The sequence below is a fragment of the Balaenoptera musculus genome, chromosome 3 (assembly GCF_009873245.2).
Source record: "Balaenoptera musculus isolate JJ_BM4_2016_0621 chromosome 3, mBalMus1.pri.v3, whole genome shotgun sequence".
Taxonomy (NCBI): Eukaryota; Metazoa; Chordata; class Mammalia; order Artiodactyla; family Balaenopteridae; genus Balaenoptera; species Balaenoptera musculus.
The window spans coordinates 27,390,151-27,411,160 of record NC_045787.1 but is presented as its reverse complement, the minus strand read 5'-3'; the positions used below and the strand labels follow the sequence as shown (position 1 = coordinate 27,411,160).

Genomic DNA, 21,010 nt, shown 5'->3' with positions numbered 1-21,010 from the left:
AGCAAATGTCAGTCCATAGGGAGAAAAAAATAATTCCTTCATTATCCAAAACCGCCATGAAATTCAGCTTATGGAGTACAGAAATGGAAGAAATTAAAAAAAAATTAGATTTGATAGATGAGTTTATTACTGGGAACAGAATTAGAAAGTATTTGGAAAAGGGATCTGAATATCTTGAGCATTTTTAATCTTATTTAATCTTCACAGTATCCTAGGAGGCAGGTACTTTTCTCATATTCCCCTTTTACCGAATAGGAATCAGAGGCTGAGAGAGGCTAGAGCTAGTAAGTGAAGCACACAGAAACTGGGCTTAACTAATGAATGAAATTAACTCTTAGGAGATAACTTTATGGATTCTGTGTACAAAACATTGCCCAGCCAGTCAAGTAATTCTGGATACTGATCCCTTGTAGATTTTAGGAAAGACAAAGCACGCTGATGAAGTGTTTTGAAGTGTTCATCTACACAGCTCTCCATTTTTGTTCAAAGTGCCGTAAACTATCAATCCTTCACTTTCAGTGGTGAGGCAACGTTCTCTCTCACAGGACAAAAGAATCTCTGGGGGTGAGTCCTAGTAATCAGCAGTTGCAAAGCTTTCCAGGTGGTTGTCATGTACAGTGAGGGTTGACAGCTACACAGCCCGATTGGACCTCAAACTTGAGTTTGCACCAGAATTGCCTGGGGTCGGGGGCTTGGCTGGTCTCCGCTCCCAGAATTTCTAGTAAGGTAGCCCCAGAATCTGCATCCCTAACAAGTTCCCCAGGAATGCTGATGCTGACGGTCCAGGCATTGCACTTAAAGAATGACTGAACTATAAGAAAGACAAATGCACTTAAATGAGGTAAAGAAAAGAACCACCACAAATTTTCTTAAGAACCTTGTTCTGTAGGGCAATTTACTAGGCTCGGGATCATAGCAGCGGAGGGCCTAGAAGACCACTGCTGGAATCTGGGATGTGCTGGATGCCACAGGTTGTAGCCTCCTACTTTCAGGGCAGAAGATACCAAAATGCAGACCGAGGCCCCAGAGCTGCTTTATCCAGAAGCTACTGAAGCTTAAACCTCAGGGACCCCTCACTTGTATGGGTCCCTCGCAAGGCCTGGCAATATGCTCCCAGAGCATGTACATATTTTTTTTTAATATTTATTTATTTATTTGGTTGCACCAGGTCTTAGCTGTGGCAGGAGGGCTCCTTAGTTGCGGCTCGCCAGCTCCTTTGTTGCAGCATGCATGTGGGGTCTTGTTCCCCGACCAGGGATCAAACCCAGGCCCCCTGCATTGGGAGCACAGAGTCTTATCCAATGTGCCACCAGGGAAGTCCCTGTACATATATTTTTGTTTGTTTGTTGTCTTTGTAAAATTTGTAAAGTAAAATCTTTGGGTATTTTTTAAAAGGACTCCCATATATTTTTGTATAAACCTCAGGCTCCACAAAATTTGGATCTGTCCTTGGAGGCCTCTTACCCTGTTCATATCTTCCAGATTTATTCTAGGAATAGAAAAACATTAAAAATTTTTAAACATCACAAATATGTTTAAGAACTTGCTTTTATCTCTCAATAATAATAATATACAAAACAGCTTTCATTAATAGATTTCTGCAACGTTTTAATGGCTTTGTAATATGTACCCAAAAATACACTTGGCCAATCTTTTTTTTTTTTACTATAATGCTTAAGTGTTTTCTAGTTTAAGAGTATCACCATGGTGAATATCCTTAAGGCTAAATATTTTTGCCCATCCTTATTTCCTAAGTATTACTCTAAGTGTTGATATGTACCATATGCATTTGCTTTTCGTTTGTTGTAATTATAATGTAATATAATTTTGTAACTTGAATCTCTCTCCACTTAATTTATTAAATGCACTTTCCCAGTTGCTACATAATTTTTTAAGCTTAGTATTTTTAAGAACTCTAGAACATTCCTCTCTGTGGATGTAACATAATTTATTTGCCTACTCCTCCAAAATATGGCTTACTCTCCATTTTTTATTAATGTAAATAATACGACAAAAAAACCTCCACGTTTTAGATTCTTTTCTTCACATAGCTTCCCTTAAGTGGGCCAAAAATTATAACAGTGGCTAACCCAATAGATTATTCATAAAACAGGTTTAGGGTAGAGACATGAAATGTGTGAACAGGGCTCACAATGGGCTTGAAAGTATCAGAGCCTCGAAGATAAGTAGCATTCACCACATTATACCCGGAGCCATGAACTGAGACCTGTGTCTGTCTTGAGGGCTTACTTGACTATTCTAGAGAATTCCTCCCCAGCGAGGAGCAAGTTGTCCAGACTCTTTCTGACAAACTTTGGCTAAATGACTCAGAAACGTATAAAAAAATTGAACAATAATGATATTATGGTTTCCTTTAAATGAGGTTGGCACAGCTGCCCCATCATAACCAGGACCTAAGCACTGTTTTGTTTCTGGTATCGAGTGGCCGTGTTCTTAATCAATAGCAGTCAGGCTCTCTCATGACCAAAGAGACACAGTCAGTAAGCTGGGTCTAAATTTAGATCATTTTTGCCCCTAGGACACAAGCTAATTAGCCTACACCAGGTCCAAGTTCATGACTGGTCTTGTTGATGTGGTTCTCTAACCACTTCAGCTAATGAGCTACAGACACCAAATAATTTCACAGCCTGGATACAAAACCCAGGTAGGTTGTACATTACAAGCCAGGCCCTCTGATGACGCTTGTTAATGTCACATAACACGACCAGAGGTGGCCAAGAGGACATTCAGACCACTCTAAAGGAAACCCACCCAGAAAACCCCTCGGCCCTTTTGTTTCCATCCATGACATGGGGAGAGTAGTAAATATTGAGCAAAGAAGGGCCGGAGGAATGAGGGGGGTGACACTGAACTGTCAGTGTTTCCCTGCTGCTCTCAGTCATTCATTCATTCATCACACTCCCTGGAGCAGGAAGCTGGGCTGGATGCTGCAGACAGAGCAAGGAAAACGATCTCATCCTGCCTACCTTGACCCAGCTGCCTCCTGTCACCCAAATGCATCAGTTCACTGCGGGGGAAGGGTAGAGGTGGCTTTCCAAATGCACTGGAAAAGGCAGGGGTCTACAGTACCAGAGTCCCTTGACTGCAAGACTTACTTGCCGAACACTCACCAGAACTTACCAAACAACCCATCTTCCAGCTACTCACGGGGCACGGCTGATGCCCTAAGACCTGTCCCAGTGCCACATCCACCACTCAGGGGACAACTGTGTCCCAAACAGTCACAAACACAGCCAGGCCAGTCTAAGTGCTGCCCTTCGTTATTTTAAAAACAGAAAACTGTGCAAACATTCCTTAAGCCTCAGGTCCCAATGCGCATTTTAGGTCCTCCTTTCCACTGCCCGATCCTTCCAGAAAACAGGGCTAGCTGCTTTGCTTTCCATATTCTCCACCCCCCTCTTATCTCTGGCACCAAAGGCTTTCAGACCCGATCAGTGTGAATCTGGCTGGTGGGCTTCACCAAAACATGTTCTGGTCACAGTTTATCCACAATTATCATCAGTCAGTTGCCACTGGACAATGGAAAGAAGAATTTGAAATCCAATTCCAGGCCTTTACTTGGCTGGCTGGAATCATATTTTGCATCTCTGACAGCAAACACCCGTGCACAGCAGCCATCACAGACTGGGGGAGGCGTGGCTTCAGAGGCCAGAGTCCCCAGGCACAAGTCCAGGTTCCTGCTTTGCCTCTGTGATTTGGATAAGTGTTATGTTGAATTGTGTCCTCCCATAATTCATACGTGCAAGTCCTAACCCCCAGTACCTTATTTAGAAATAGGGTTGTGGCAGATGTGATTAGCTAAGATGAAGTCATTCCGAAGAAAGGTGGGCCCCTAATCCAATAATACTGCTGTCCTTACAAAAAGGGGAAATTTGAACAGAGACCCACACACAGAGAACACGTGTGAAGATGAAGGCAGAAATCTGCGAGATGCATGTATAAACCAAGAAAACGCCAAAGACTGCCAGCAAACCACCAGAAGCGAGGAGGTGGAGCAGGGAACAGATTCTCCCTCCCAGCCCTCCAACTTGCTGACACGTTGATCTCGGACTCCCATACTCCAGAATATGAAAGGATAAATTTCTGTTGTTTAAACCACTCCACTTAAGACCACTTTGTTAGCAAACTAACATAGCAAGTTACTATGTCACAGTTTTCTCATCTGTAAGATGGGATAAGAAGGGTACTCCTCTAACAGAGAGAATAAACAGATTACAATTTGGTATTTAGAATAATGCCTGGCAGAGAAGTGCATTTGAATGTTAATATTCTCCAAACGTTCTTTTTTAATCAAGAAGATTCTCACTCTTTTTTTTAACCTCTTGAGGTTTCCTAATGTCTCTTCCCACCAAGTTGCGTAGTAAAAGGCGAGTGTGATAACAGCCCTCGCCAGATTTCTCAGGAGATGAGGCACACTGTCGCTTGGCTGGCGTGCCCAGGGCAGGGCGTGGTCTTTGTGGAGCGACAGGAGTCTCGATTTCCTCCCTGCTCTTCATCCCACACCCACTCAAGGCACCTCATTCTTTCCCTCCCCACGGTCGCCACCACCTGAGCCTCGGCCCTAGTCCTGGTCCTTTCCTCCAGTTAGTCTCTCAAAACCCCCGAGTCGTCCTAGCGCCCCAAGCGCAATCATCTTCAAACCTCATTCTTCCGTTTTACCCACATCACCCACCCCCAGTTTCCAATGCTGTGCAGAAGTCCACCCCTCCCACCTAACTTGATTACTCTGTGCATCTCCCTCTTCCGTTGGTCTCTCCTCACCCCCACCTGACTCTGGACGTTCCCTCTCCAGTACTGGTTTCCTCTGTTAATCCTAACCTACGAGTCAAGAAGGCCCAGCCTCAAATTCACCTTTTCAATGAAGCCCTCCCTAAACTCCTATAGTATTTACCGCCTGGACGCCTGATTTTGTTTTGAATGACAAAAGCCTTGTGCTGCTGCTGTACCTGTTTCATGCATGTCAAGCACAGTATCTCAACTAGACAGTAAACTTAGAGTCCATTCATTCATCACACACTACTAAAGACCTACTAATGCGAGGCACCGGGCAAGGCATCGGGGTAATGGGTACCATTAGTTACCATTTATCAAGAATGTAGGGGCTTCCCTGGTGGCACAGTGGTTGACACTCTGCCTGCTAATGCGGGGGACACGGGTTCGAGCCCTGGTCTGGGAGGATCCCACGTGCCGCGGAGCAACTGGGCCCGTGAGCCACAATTGCTGAGCCTGCGCGTCTGGAGCCTGTGCTCCGCAACAAGAGAGGCCACGATAATGGGAGGCCCGCGCACCGCGATGAAGAGTGGCCCCCGCTCACCGCAGCTGGAGAAAGCCCTCGCACAGAAACGAAGACCCAACACAGCCAAAAATAAATAAATTTAAAAAAAAAAAATGCCACCTCAAAATATGCCACTTTGGAAAAAAAAAAAAAAAAAAAAATGTACTGTGTGCCAGATTTTATCCTAATCCTCACGATGATGCTGGAAGGTGCTGGCATCACCCTGGTTTACAGATGAGAAAGCTAAAGACGAGAGATTATGTAACTTGTCCAGGATTGCATAGATAGTAATAGATAAAACTGGGACAAGACAGAGAAACAGGGCTGAGAAATAGTATAATGGGTCAGCTGTAACCAGACCCCAAAGAATGTGGATTAAGGCATTGCCCATTTGGAAGGATGTCAATAATTATCACACACAGGCATACGTCAGAGATATTATGGGTTCAGTTCCAGACCTGCAATAAAGCAAATACTGCAATAAAGCGAAGTCAAGAACTTTTTGCTTTCCCAGTACATATAAAAGTCATGTTTACACTATACTGTAGTCTATTAAGTATATGATAGCATTATGTCTAAAAAAAAATGTATATAACAATGAAAAATTATAAAACAAAAAAACAATAGTATCATAAAAGATCACTGTTCACAGATCATGACAACAAATATAACAATAATGAAAAAGTTTGAAATATTGTGAGAATTGCCAAAATGTGACACAGAGACACAAAGTGAGCAAATGCTGTTGGAAAAATGGTGCCAATAGACTTGCTCAAGGCAGGGTTACCACAAACCTTCAATTTTTAAAAAATGCAATATCTGCAAAGCACAATAAAACAAGGTATGCCTGTATATGATATATATATTATATGACAATGCCATATATATATATATATGTGTGTGTGTATATATATATATGAAATAACCATTGACATCCTTCCAAATGGGCAATGCCTTAATTCAGTCTTTGGTTATCCGTATCTGAAGACAGAGCTGTACATTACATTCATTAATGACTTAGATTAAACAGGCATGCCCCTACTAAGTTTGTGGATGACTCAATGTGATTATGATGAGTCAGAATTTAATGCAAAAATCAGAGCAACAGATTTATTGAACAAATTTAACTAAGAAAATAAAATTTAACTGGGATAAACATAGTGTCCCGCATTTGGGTTCAAATATCCAACAGTGCAAGCACACAAAGAGAATGACAGGCCTTTGCAAGCAACAGTGGTAGAAAAGAATCAACAGTAAACTGAGTAGGGGGGCTTCCCTGGTGGCGCAGTGGATAAGAATCCGCCTGCCAATGCAGGGGATATGGGTTCAAGCCCTGGTCCGGGAAGATCCCACATGCCACAGAGCAACTAAGCCTGTGAGCCACAACTACTGAGCCTACGCTCTAGAGCCCGCGAGGCACAACTACCGAGCCCACGTGCTACAACTACTGAAGCCCACGCGCCTAGAGCCTGTGCTCCGCAACAAGAGAAGCCACCGCAATGAGAAGCCCGCGCACCGCAACGATGAGTAGCCCCCGCTCGCCGCAACTAGAGAACGCCCACGTGCAGCAATGAAGACCCAGTGCAGCCAAAAATAAATAAACAAATTTAAAAAAAAAACAAAAACAGTACACTGAGTATGAGTGAAGAGAGGAATGTGGGTTAAAAAAAAATTAATATTATGTCAGGTTATAGTAATAAAGCTACTTCTGGGAAATGGAAATGCCACTATTTCAAGTTTTTTTGCAACAAATCTAATGTTTTGCTCAGAATTCTAAGTCCCAATTTGAAAGTAAGTCAAACTGGTATATATGTTCAAATGAAATTGATATAATTAAGAATCCTCATATTTCACAGTTTTATAGATTGCATGCTGACCGAATGAATGTATGCACTTTAGCGTAACCTAAAACTAAGTTTATAATGTATAATTGTAGGCTGACATCACTCCCAAACTTTTCCGTGAAGGTGTGGGATCAGGTCGCCACAGTTCCCATCTATGTAAGCAATCCCAAAATGATGACCGTAAATGGTATACTTAACACAGGCCCTGATAATCCCACTTCTTATCAAACCCAACATATTACTGGACTAAAAGGAAAAGCTTGATTGATAACCTAATATCACCAGCTGGCAACACTCAGGAGCAGTTTCCATTTCAAACATGGAAAAGGCATTTAACTTCACGTGAACAGCATGTCCACCAACAGAACAATGGGAAATAGCAACCAGTGTTCACTTCTGGGGTAAAAGTAATCAAAACATAGAACATCTGGCACACCTTTATCACCTAACTCTTTCAGCTGAGACTCACTGTGGAAATTGCCTGTGGCCACGTGTATTTGTTTCCCAGGGCTGCCACCCTAAAGTACCACTAACTGGCTTAAAACAACAGAAACGTATTGTCTCACAGTTCTGGCAGCTAGACGCTCAAGATCAACGTGTTAGCTGGGTTGGTTCCTTCTGAGGGCTGTGAGGGTGAATCTGCCCCACACCTCTCTCCTCTCTTCTGGTGGTTTGAAGACAATCTTTGGTGTTTCCTTGGCTTATAGGTGCATCATCCGGGTCTCCGCCTTCATCTTCGCGTGGTGTTCTTCTCCCTGTGTCTCTTCACATAGTCTTTCCCCTGCACAGGTCTATGTCCAAGTTTCCACTTTTTGTAAGGACACCAGTCATATTGGATTAGGGCTCACCCTAATGACCTCATTCTAACTTGATTACCTCTACAAAGACTCAACTTCCAAATAAGGTCACATGCTGAGGTAGTAGGGGCTAGGACTTCAATATATCTTTTGGGGAATGGGTAGCAGTTCAACCCATAACACTGAGTTAATCTTCTCCAGGACCCATTCCTCCTGCCCCTTGAGGTTTAGCTGGTTTCGTGGCTGCCAGCTAGAGAAAGTGTCTTCCCGCTTCCCTTACAGCTAGGTAGGGGCATGTGACTAAGCTCCAGTCAGTTCCACGCAAGGGAACAATGATTTGTGCACCTTCAGGGTTACATGCTTTAAAAAAGGAAGATGCTTGGGGTTCATTCTCCCTCTTTCTGATTCCGTAAGACTTGAAAGCAGAATTACAATGCAAGACCTAAAAGTCACTTAAAAGGTTCTAGTAGCCACATTAAATAAGAAGGAACGGGTGGAGTGAATTTTAAATTTATTTAGTCCATCATGTCCAGAATATTAGCACTTCAATGTGTAACTATAAAAAATTATTAATAAGGTATTTTACATTCTTTATTTGGTACTAAGTGTTTGAAACGGGTGTGTACTTCACACTTAGGGAACATCTCAGTTTGGACTAGCCACATTTCAAATGCTCAAGAGCCACGTGTGCCAACTGGCTACAGCAATGCAGTGCAGCTCTGGAGGGCAGCAGAAGGACATCGTAAAAGAACCTGGGGCCCTTGATGAGCCCACGGAGCAGACCTGTCCTGCTGGCTCTGGAGTGCTTGAAACCTTTACTTAAGGAAACAGTTCTATCTTATTCGATTTCAGGGTATTTTGTTACCACAGCTCACCCCATATCATAATAAATACGTTCTCTGGGGTCTCACTGAAGGACCCTGCAGCTTCTCAGTTATGAAACAACCCTTCAAAGAATGGACACCGACTCCCATGGGGGGAAAAAAACCCTCCAAAACTGTAGCCCAAGTTTGAAAAATTACCAAGGAAACATTCTCAGCTTTGAGAAATACACTCCCTCCCAGGAGAACATGTGGTTCCTCAGACTTTTTGTTCTTTTCCCACATTATAAATCTCTACACCTCCTGGTCAGTCAGCCCACTGGACAGCCCAGGAGGAAGGAGGGAAGCAGAGACCGTACCATTCAGCCTCCTGAGAAAACCGAAAATGAAATCCTTCAGGCAGTGCTTTTTCAAAAAGTGAAAAAATTTTCACGTGATAACACCTAATAATTGGATAACCAAGTCAATCAGAACACACTGACTTTCCTTGTTTAAAAGGAGGTGGGGACTCAAAAGGAAAGTCAAGGCTCGTCACTAATGTCATCTTTTTTTTTTTTTAACATTTTATTTATTTATTTATTTTTGGCTGTATTGGGTCTTCGTTTCTGTGCGAGGGCTTTCTCTAGTTGTGGCAAGTGGGGGCCACTCTTCATCGCGGTGCGCGGGCCTCTCATTATCGCGGCCTCTCTTGTTGCGGAGCACAGGCTCCAGACGCGCAGGCTCAGTAATTGTGGCTCACGGGCCTAGTTGCTCCGCGGGATGTGGGATCTTCCCAGACCAGGGCTCGAACCCGTGTCCCCTGCATTGGCAGGCAGATTCTCAACCACTGCGCCACCAGGGAAGCCCTCATCTTTTTTTTTTTTTAATATTTATTTATTTATGTTTTTGGCTGCATCGGGTCTTAGTTGCGGCACGTGGGATCTTAGTTCCCTGACCAGGGATGGACCCCGAGTCCCTTGCATTGGAAGGTGGATTCTTAACCACTGGATCACTGGGGAAGTCCCACTAATGTCATCTTTATAGATACTGGGCCTTCGACTCATGCTAACACCTGCTGCCATAGAAATGAAAATAACCACCTCTTACAGCAAAGATCTGTGGATAGAAACACAACTGAAAATCTCCACGGAATGAATTCAGAAGCAATTCCTATTTCACTCTGGAGGAAAAGTTACATACAAGAATTTATCAAGCAAAAAACATCGAGGTCAGCAATAGTTCGAAATGATTACATAGTTAATTCAGAATAAAGAGATAATAGGTAATAACCTAGATGAGTCATTGCTTATGTAGACGATCAGATTTCCCCAAGTTTAGAGGCCAGGTTCTGAGTTTCATATTGGTCTCCAGCTGCAGCTGGAATGGTATCAGGTTTAACCAAGAATTCCTGCAATTATGGTCTGGGGTAACTATTTGGGTTGGCCAAAAAGTTTCTTTGGGTTTTTTCCATAACATCTTATGGAAAAGCCTAAATGAACTTTTTGGCCAACACAATAGAATGAGGCTGTGGTCCAGTTAGCCAGCAATAGGGCTCCATTTAGAATTAGAATTAGTTTTCCTAACTGCAGCAGGAGAGCAGAAAGTAGCAGCATCTGTCCTCTCTTGCTTTAAAAGTTCAGTCTGAAGTGCATTTGCCTCTCACGAAGCAACCCAAGATTTTCCCAGATCCTCCCCTGCCCAGGGTAATGACACTAATGTTGGGGAGCTTTGCCACTGTGGAGAGCACTGATAATAATAAGGTCATTCTATGGGTCTTTATTGCTTAGGGCAATAGAGCAGAATTCACTTCCTGCAGTTTTCAGCTTTGGAGCTTAGGAAAGGGAATGCCCTGTGCCAACAAGTGTGTATAGCTGTTGCCAGTACAAGCTCTGGCATCATGATAAACCGGGGTTCAGATCTCTCTGCCATTTATCGAATGTGCGACTTTGTCCAAGTTACTTAACTTCCCTCAACCTTAATTTCTCCCTCTGTAAATTGCTATTATAGTAATGGTCTTTACTGGATACAATTTTGTAAGCATTACACGTAAAGGGTTTGCTACAGTGCCTGGCACACAGTAAGCATTCAATCAATGAGAACTCTTCTCCTAATTTCTGTTGCAGTAGGTCAGCGATCAATACGTGTTTACTCTTGTGATTAATATTATGTGTTTACCCTTGTGATTAATATTATGTATTAGGCACTGACACCCACTAAAAAAAATGTGATACTCTAGCCTCACTCTATTAGACACTGAAAATAGTCCAAAAGATGAAGAAACTGTGGAGTTAACATTTATGAGCGCACATGCTCAGTGGGGGAGTGCCAGGGCTCCCGAGAAACTGCTCTAGATAGAAAAGGATGGAGGTATGTTTTGGGTTGAATTGTGTGCCCCATCCTGACACACACCCTGCAAAACTGATAAGTTGGAGTCTTAAGTACCTCAGAATATGGCCTGATCTGGAGATGGGGTCTTTATAAAGATAATCAAATCAAAATGATGTCATCAGGGTGGGCCTTAATCCAATATGACTGGTGTCCTTACAAAAAAAAGGAGAAATTTGAAGAGAGAGACACACACACACAGAGATCACCATGTGAAGATGAAGGCAGAGATCAGGGTGACGCATCTCCAAGCCAATGACTGCCAGCAAACCACCAGACAAAGCTGGGAGAGGCATGGATCCCATTCACCTTCACAGCCCTCACCAGGAAGCAGCCCTGCCAACACCTTGATCTCAAACTTCTAGTTCCCAGAACTGTGAGACAATACACTAAGGCTGTTTAAACCACTCAATTTGTGTTTACGGCAGCCCTAGGAAACTTATACAAGGTGAAATCGGGCAGCAAGCAGATTCCCCACTTAAGACGGGCTGACAAGACCTGGAGAAACTACGTAGCATGACATGAACCTGACCAAATTCTCTGCAGAAGTTTACAAGAGTCTCAAGACCTCCATCCCAAAAGGTCACCTCTGATGTATTTTTAAATTACGTCGACGAAAACAAAGAGGCTTAGCTTTACAATAGATTTGGCCAAGGCTCCTCCGTCAAGAGGCTCGGATTTTAAATACTCTCATTTTTTTTGCATGTATGGTGGGGGAGGGAGTCTTGGGCATCTGTAAAAACTTATTATAAATGACGAAAAACTCCTTGCAAAAATACCTTGGCAGAGACGTCGATTATTGACCTTCATGAGAGCTATTCTCTCAACAGGCAACAAATTCAAACTCCTGTCTGAGCAGGATGTATCTGGTTCCTCAAGATTCACGGGGTACGTGCATTCTTTGGCTGAAAGCTGCAATCGTTAGTAGCTGCTGCAGAAAGAAATACCATCAATTTAATCTCTCATGGAGTCAGCCATTTTCAACTGGCTGCCTTTTTTTGTTGTTTGTTTCCCTAAATGGAACGTCCACTGCTTCCCTATTATAATGGAAAACAGAATTGGGAACAAATCTTTCATAAAATTAAACACACACCCACAAAGTAAACTCTGAAGGCCTCGATCATGTTTGAGAGGCAGTTCTCAAGATTTGTTACAAAGACCTTTCAACCCTTTTTCCCATCCCTCAGCCTCCACCCATTTCACTCAAGGCACTAAAAATTGGCATTTACAAAGAAATTCCAGAAGCCTGAGCATTTTATTAGCAAAGGGAAATCCCAACCTTCTTGGCCTCATTTCTCATGATGACAGCTCATTTTTCCATGTGGAACCACGTACTAGTTGCGGCAAATATTTAAAGAGGTAAAGAAGCTACTTTCAAACTAGTCATAAAAGAAATAAATAATGATGATTTAGTACTCTGTGCTTACTTTATAAGCGTAAAAAGTCAAGTACATCCATTTTTAAAACTAGAATGAAAAATTTATAGCGTTCTTACGAAAAGACTCAGAGCCATGCCGTGGGCACTTTCCTGGGCTCTTGAAGCTTCACTGTTCTGCATATCAAGGGCAATTTTTGGAAACAGAGTCTACCCACTGTGCTTCACGGCTGGCTCCCCTGCATTACCCTTTCCTCTCCTCCTCTCCTAACCAGCGTTGCAAATCCTATGCATCCCCAAGGCCTGGAAGAAGCTTCACCTCCATAAAGCTCCCCCCAATTTTCCCATTTCCAGTGATTTACCCCTCTGAAAATCTACAGCATTTATCATCCAGGTCTCACAATTCAACAAGTGGTTATATCATCCTGGAGATCCTTTTAATATCTATATTATACATGATCTGTATTTTGCCTTAGTTATTTCCTGTGTGTAGTTTTTCTCCTCCCACCTCGGCTTGTGAGCTTCTTCAAGACAAGAACCATCCCTCACGTTTCTCCTGTATCCTTTCCAGTATCTAACCCAAGTTCAAGGATGCCCAAAATCAAATTAGAAATGGGAACTGGAAAATGTCATCCACGTTAGGATTTCTTTGGCCTCTGTGGATTAACTGCAGGCTCACAATTATGTTTAGGGATTAAAGCAAGGAGACAAGGACAGTATCTAACCACAGCCCAGGGAATCGGGCTCATTCCCCTAGGTCACACACAAAAACCCACCCTTGACTTAGCAGCTGTCTGAATCAAGTGTTCCAGAAAAGGACACCCGGAGGAAATCTCTACCTGCCTGATGGTCTTGGTGCAGCACAATGACCTTCAGGCCATCCACGGGGGGGCTCCTTTGGGCCACACTTGTCCTTTCTCACTCCTGGGATTTGCTCTCAGTGGCCACAAACTCATCTGGCTGCAGACCTCCCAGACACAGGCTGGCTGAAACATGATCATGCCCGCGGGTCACCTGCCTTCTCTTTACGAGAGCCCGAACATGATCTGCTGCCCCTCTTCTTCCTACCCCCCCCCAGAAACACAAAGGGCCCTTTGTTTCCCATTCTCCTTTCAGCCTCACACAAAGACAAGCAGGAACATTTGATGGCTGAGGCTTTAGGGTTGTTCTTTGAGAGAGACCACTCACTTCAGGTAAAGAAGATTATAGTCTGGCTCATTGAACTGAATATAAACCGTTTAAAACTTGTTTTCCTTGTAGTAAGTGGTACACGTGGGTGCATACACATATACCAAAAAATGCAAACCCCACGGCACCCAGTGAAAAGCAAAGCTCCCTCCCGCACCCACTCTTAGCTCTGTATCCCTCCTCAGAGGCAGCTAAGTGTTAGCAGATTATTCTGTCCTCCAGACCACATACACTTTTCAGCCTACTTTTTTCATCGTGGATTTCTGTTTTTAAAACCATAATTATACTATTGACTCATTGTTTACTTTTAATTAGCAATTAAATGAGCAATTTTAAAATAATTTTCAATTTTAAAAATATTCAAAGTCAGTAAAATATTTCACACATGAAATAAAGTTGGCACCAACAAAAATATTACTTTGCTGTTTGCCCTATTTGACTATTTTAAATTTTAGACACAAATAAGAATTCCCAATGGTCACGTAGAATAACAGAATTGAGAGAACTCTAGTTACTTCTTTCATGTTACAATCACTCTGGTATCGTTTTCATCTCAAATCTACTGCTTAAATGGAGAAATACGTGTTGTAAGAGAGAGAGGAGGCCCTCACTGCCCAGGCTTGAGCTCTGAAGACCCCTCACGATACCCAAGCAGGAGGCAGGAACCCTCCCAAGGCAAGCTTGTAGTGAGTCTGAACCTGTCTGCCAACCACAGCGCTGAAGTCCTCTGAACTATAGCGTGGGTTTCTGATTAAGAGGAAGAAAGATTTACCAAGCATCTCCTGAGTGCCAGGCCTAAGATGTGTGCCTTACAGGCACCAGCATATTAACCTTCACAACAACTTCGTGAGGCTAATACTATTTTCTCTGCTTTTCAGGTGAGAAACCTGGCGGTTCAGGGAAGGGAAGAGACTTGCCCAAGGCCACAGACCTAGATCCAAGGTCGCTTTTCCAAGCTACTGCCTGGACTGTTCTGTTTCATAAAATCAAACCTCCATCCAAATTTCCTCTTTCAGGAAACCTGGGCTCTGGAATCAGGCTACTTTGGCACAAAAACTGGCTATACAACTTTGAGCTAGAAGAACCCAGGCCCAGGCGAGGGACTGGAGCTCCCTGGGTCTCAGTTTCTTCATCTGGAAAATCAGCCTGACAATAATACCTACCACGTCAGGTCTGTGGCAAGATTAAATGAAGTTCACGTAATGAGCCTGGCATAGTGTCTGACATATAGTAAATACTTCATAATGGTTAGCTCTTCAAGCTGGGGTTTGAAACGGTTTTCTTTCTTGCTTTTATTCCCTCCATCTCACAGTACAGTGATGGCACTCGGGGAAGCAATCTGGGATGAAATTGGGGAGCCATCTGATACTGTCTGGCCCCATAATACCAATTTCTTTTGCTCTCCTCCCCCAAGCGTGCTCCTCTAACGTTTTTTCCCTTTGTACTAACTGCCAAAACCACGGCCTTTCTGCGGCCAAATCTCAGACGCTTTTAATAGTGTTATTCCTGTGACTTTTTTCCCTAAATCATGGAAATATTTCAGTTTTTATTTTAAAAACTAGATTCCAGCAACACCCTCCCTAAGGCCACCAGTTTTTAATTTTTAAACCAAAAGTGTACGCTCCTATCATTTCCCCCTGCCCCTGTTCATATATCATGGAATTCGAGACTGATTAAATTTTGCTAAAACAATCTCAACTTGTGCAAATGGAAGCTGCCCAAATTCCCTTGGAATGGAAAAGGTATTTGTTAACCTGGTCACACAATTTACAAACCCGTATCTGCTCGACTGGGCAACATTTTCCATTTAATTGCCTTTCCCTTCTTAACTGAAAGTCCAATGAGGTCTGCAGGTTGTAGCATCATTGGGCCAGCAAATGAGGAGGTGGAAGGGGGTTTCTCTGGGGAGTGGCAGGTGCAAGGGGTGAAGGAAGTCAGATGACCAAAGCTCTCACTCCGGCCAAAGGCTAGGTGGACGACTTCGGCCAAGTCTCTTCACATTCTCTGAGTTGTAGTTAACTTACCTGAAGAATGAGAAGGTGAGGCCCGCTTTTTCCTAAAAACCCTTTCTAGCTCTAACTTCCTTTCAGCACGACAAGATTCTGCAATCATCCCACAAGCATCTCATCTGGTCTGGGCCTTATCAGGGCAGTAAGTTACATGTCATGATGCAGCCTCAGGAGATAAGCTTCAGCCAAAAGGAGGTGTGTGTGGGTGTGCGTGTGTGCGTGTGTGTGCGTGTGCGTGTGATGTTAGCCATAAAAGACACCGCCTCCACTTATTGCAAAAATGCGGCTGTACCAAGCTGTCATATAATTCATGGCACAGAAGTAAAATCCAGGTTCACCTTTAATTACCTAATGTAAAATGACAGCCAAGCAAACCCAGTAGGAGGGTGACACATCTGAGCTTCCATCTCACACCCTTCCATGAATTGCTCCCATTCAACCATTCTGCTCCAAGCATCTGGAGTGCAGCTAGTACAAGACTGGAACCTCGGCAGGGTTTACGAGGTGACCTTTTGTTACAATAGCATCACGTATAATCCCGCTGCTATGTTGTCTTTCTCCATTTTCTCCTCTGGGAGACTTTGTCTCGTAATTCTGACATCATAACTGGTTCCTCCAATCCAGTCTTTTATGATGAATAACAAATGAGGAAGAACCCCAGGAATGCTGGGGGAATAAAGGTGCAGGCAGCAATAGATATTGCTGTTTCACCACAAGAGCCTAACAGAATTTAAAAGTTTTCTAAACGCCAAGACAAACCTTGCTAACACGTAATTCCTAACCACTTTCATGAGACTAGCTTCCTCTAAAAATGACATCATGAATCAGATCTGGGGGGACTTTAACGACGCTGAGGCATTTGACTGATTCTTTTTGTTAAGATGTTTAATTTCAGCCGGTATGAGGACTGGTAGGTTGTTTTAAGGACTTTAGCTTTTATTCCAAGTGAGATGCAGAGCCGGTGGGTGGAGGGGGGAGGGTTTGAGCAGTAATCTCATTAGAATTTTAAAAGGAATACTCTGGCACTTTATAGAGAATCAAGGGGGGGAAAAAAGATGTTTAATTTGACTGTTCCTTTCTCTCCAAGGCACAGATGCCAGGAGTAAAAAAAAAAAAAAGTCATTTTCGGAAGCTATACACACAAAGAGCAAGGAACCTAGAACACACCGTTCACAAAAGCCACCCTGAGCTGGGCCCCGGAGCGCTTCTGGCTTCTGTAGTTGATTAACCCAGCACCTTATCACGGTTCGAGGGAGGGTGTTGCTTGCTGCAGCCCCAGGAACGTGGGGGGAACAGCCAGACCACTTACGTCACTCTTCCTGAACTTGGCTTTCAAGCTCTTCATGTTTAGTCCATTCAGCCTTCCAGAGCTCTAGAGGAGACTTTCAGCACCTAACCAGAGGAAGAAAAGAAGAAATTAAGTATCTAGGTTTCCAAACAAACACTGTAGATACTCCCTCCTGAATGGATTAGGACTTCGGGCCATGGGTAGGCGACTGGGGTTGAGTCAGGAAGGTGGTCAGGGTTAAGGGCTGGGAAGTGGTAAAGAACATATGTTATTCCCATTCGTGATACTACCTGGAATCTTCTGACATTTTCAAGTTAACCGAAACTTTAAATTTTATCCCAACTTCCCATTCAAAGTAGGAACAGCTTAAGTAACTGCTGACCTGTCACTGCACAAAATACAGTATCCACGTGCCTAACTCACTCCTCTCCACACCCTTCACATTATAGTTATACCCTCAGCCTCCTCTGGAAGGGCCACAGTAGTGAAGCATGATAAGGAAAACAGCTCATATTCCAGATGCCATTCATTCCCTATTTATTTTTCTCAGTGTGGCTTCTTTTCTTCCCCCTCCTAGATGCACAGGGCAATGAGTGAAAAATGCAAGAAACAACAAAACCTCCCTCACTGAATACCTCATTCCTCAGGAAGCCACTCAAAACAGTGAAAGACTCCCTCCAGGTCGTCGTGGGACCCAGTGATTCAGAGCCAGAGCTGGAAAAGATTTAAGAAACCACCTCATTTAGGAGGGGTCTGTGGTCCCTTTAGAAAGTGAAGGTAATTTTTGGAGTGACAGTATATATGTACTTTTTTTAAGAGAAGAAAGTTCCTGTTTTCATCAGATTCGGCCCCTCATTTTCCAGAGGGGTCTAAGCCCCTCATTTTCCAGAGGTCCAGACAGAGCCTTCTCAGAGAAGTGAAGAAACCTGTCTGCATTCCCAAAACCTCTGTGTGATAAAATTCAGAACCAGACCCCAAAGTCAGACTGATGGTTGAATGCCTTTTCCCCTGCCCTAGAGCTTTAAAACTAAAACCCAAAAGTAAACTCCTGTGCTAAAATATGGTACGAACTTGATCTTTTCCATCTTTAAACCTGGAAAATGTACAGTGTGGAACCCTCACGTTTAGGTCAAAAAGGCCAGAAAAATCTATGTGCAAGTTCCCATCACCTAGTAAGCGCTCCAGAAATGTAACTTCAAGCCTCAGTTGACAAAGTGAGAACAGGGGACCATCAACAGTCCTGTCCATTTGAGGACTAAGGAAGGGTGGTCGGATGTTGACCACAGTCGACCATTATTTTTCAAAAGCCTTTCAAGGTCATCATGTTTCTCCACCATCCTTATCATTCTGGACTAAACCGATTTGAGGAAATAGAGCAGGGGAAATGCAAGCAACTGAAAGTCTGGACTCATCCCTCCTCAGGTCTTCATCGACACCTCCAGAAGTGGTCCAGCAGCTCCCTGGCTTCTAGTTTGTTTACTTTCATTCTGCTGCCCTTAAGCAGGGCCCTTGGGTGAACAGTATGAAAACCCGGTCATCATAAAGCACCTCAATGACATTAATCTGCAGGCCACACCATTAGGCGGCCTCCCAGTGGTCCCTTTCAATCTTCCCAGCCTCAGCAGGGGTGACAGAATGTGTGTTGCCTTGGAAACCACACACACTGTAATTACACCTTGTTAACTGCCACGTATTTAACCACAGAGAAGGCTGGGCTGATACCTGAACAGCAAAGTACAGACTCTGAGACTGTTTCTGGAGGTTGGCCCCCTCCTTAATCTGAATCAGAAGGACCTGGGGACAGTTTGCTAAATGCAAAAGTCAATGGAAATTGAATCTCAGGAGCAGGGCCCAGGGACCTCCTTGGTTGAATATTTATTTGGCATACAAGTTTGAGAACCTAGAAATAAGGTACGTGAAACAGGAACTCTCCTTATCAAAGCGCTGGTTTATAAAACAGCCCTTCTTCATGTCAAAGCAAACCACCGTTGATGAATCCGAGTAGAAATAATGATAATCAGATGTTCCCAACCTGTCACTGGCTCATGGTTCTCCATCAAAAGTAGCTAGAAAATGGAAATCGCCCTTTAAGTTCAATTCCTTCCACCCTCTGGGTGAAGTGCTAATAACCAAGAAAAGAGGCCAAATCCATGCAGCAGGAAAAGAAGCAAAGAGAAACCCAGGCTTAGATAATCCACAAACTGTGTAGCCCATCAAGGTGGAACCACCCAAAGCATTCCTTCAGGCAAGAACACAATGTCTTAGGCGAAGTTGGGTCGGATTTTTGTTTGAGGTCACGTTGGTGGGGGAGGGGGGGTGTTCATGGGTGTGGTGCTAGTTTTTTTGGGTGTTTGTCTTTGTGTCCGCAGCCCCCCAGCATGGCAGTGAGAAGTATGCAAACGAACAATTAAGAGGATTAAGTAAATAAAGCAAGTAATTCCAAAAATTCCCAGGGGGAGGTATTAGCTGTGAAGTGAATGTTTTCCTGGAATCAAGGCTCTGGGTGTGTGAGAGCTGGGTGGTCCAAGAGCATAACTCCAGGATGACAGAGATAGGGGTCAAGGGTAAAGAAGTTCTAGAAACCCACAGAATAGTACCTTCAGAAACAAGAACTGTAGCTGGGGGTAATTCAAGTTAGTAACAGATCACAGCTTTCCCAGTATTGGTAAAAAGAACCTAACCCCTGGAAGCCAGGACTAGGGGGAAGTCACCTGCCCCTGAAATGATGCTGGGCTCTGCCTCGATACCTCCTCCTCTTCCCCAAGAGGACCCACGAGTCAATCAGCGACTTGCCTTCCTTGGGTCAGCTGGAATCTTACAGCTCTAATTCCCAAATTCAAACTTCCAAAGGCCAGACTGGATAAAGTGACATCTATCAATTTAGCCAGGCTACACTACTAGCAGTCCTTGGAAAAGTCACTTAATCAAGATGCTTAGATCAAAAGAGTTGCGGTGAAGCCAAATTAATTGCACGGGAGTCTCATTTGAATGGTTCAAAAAGAGGATGAAATGTTTCACGTATATGGGAAAGGGTGTTTGAATCACATTCTCCCCTTTCAAGCATGTCTACCCACTGAGCAGAAATGTTAGTCAGTTTGCTCCCTGCGCAAACCCAGAATAAGTCACTGAAACACAGCTTCGTCACCCGTCATCATGTGACGTCACTCCATCGCGGAGGATGGAGTAGGACAGAGATGCACAAACGTGCTGCCCTCTCATCTGAAATACTAGATCCAACAAACGGGGTTTGTTAATCCATTTTCCCTTTAAAAATAATGTAACTCTCAATCAAAGCTTAACATGAGCTACCTTATCTGATATAATTCTAGCCTGAATCAAAAAAGCTTGATATTAGCCTATAGGGCTACAGTATGAACTAACAAGTTAGACTTCTTTGAGTATTAAAAATGGCTTACAATAGATACAGAGCTTCCTTTTGGGGTGATGAAAATGTTCTACATTTACTGCCATGATAGCTGCACAACCTGTGAACGTACCAAAAGCCATTCAATTGTATAATTCAAATGGGCAAGTTGAGGAGGATGCGACTGAACAAAGCTGTTGTTTTTTTTCAGAAGCTTAATAATCTCCATTACCTCTCCGATCCTTAGAGTTAAAAAAATTCCAGGTTAGAAACGTCTGGACTGACTGAAAATGAACTTCGAAGGAACAAAGGCTAAACAAGCAGTGCCCTTAGTGCTAACATGTGGTTGCTCCTAGATTCTCTTTATTTAGCCATTTCTCTACCGTAAGCCACCCCCAGCTGAAATGGTTAGGAAAAAACGCTCCTGTCTTCTATCTTCCAACCACTCCTTCTCCCACCTGCCCCCGCTTCCACCCCGACATATGACGCAAAGATTATTTCATAAGACAACGCTGGCAATTATGTCAGCACATAAGGGTCCTCTTGGAGCTCCAGCCAGGTATTTGGATTCTGTAATCAGAGGTGAGGCTCAGAAATCTGTAATTTTTCTTTTTTTAAACTTGCCAGGTGATTTGGATGCTCAATTAGATTGGGAACCACTGTT

At 43.5% G+C, this 21,010-nt stretch overlaps 1 protein-coding gene across 3 annotated transcripts in view; it reads right to left on the bottom strand.

The window, feature by feature from the left end:
• The window catches only part of RAI14 (retinoic acid induced 14), a 149,907-nt gene that overhangs the window by 100,920 nt on the left and 27,977 nt on the right, over positions 1-21,010 (bottom strand). For all 3 annotated transcript variants that reach the window (XM_036845762.1, XM_036845763.1, XM_036845768.1), the window contains exon 2: positions 17,004-17,086. In XM_036845762.1, the coding sequence (XP_036701657.1) occupies positions 17,004-17,039 (36 nt within the window). In that variant the 5' untranslated portion in view covers positions 17,040-17,086. The remainder of the gene's footprint in view (positions 1-17,003; positions 17,087-21,010) is intronic.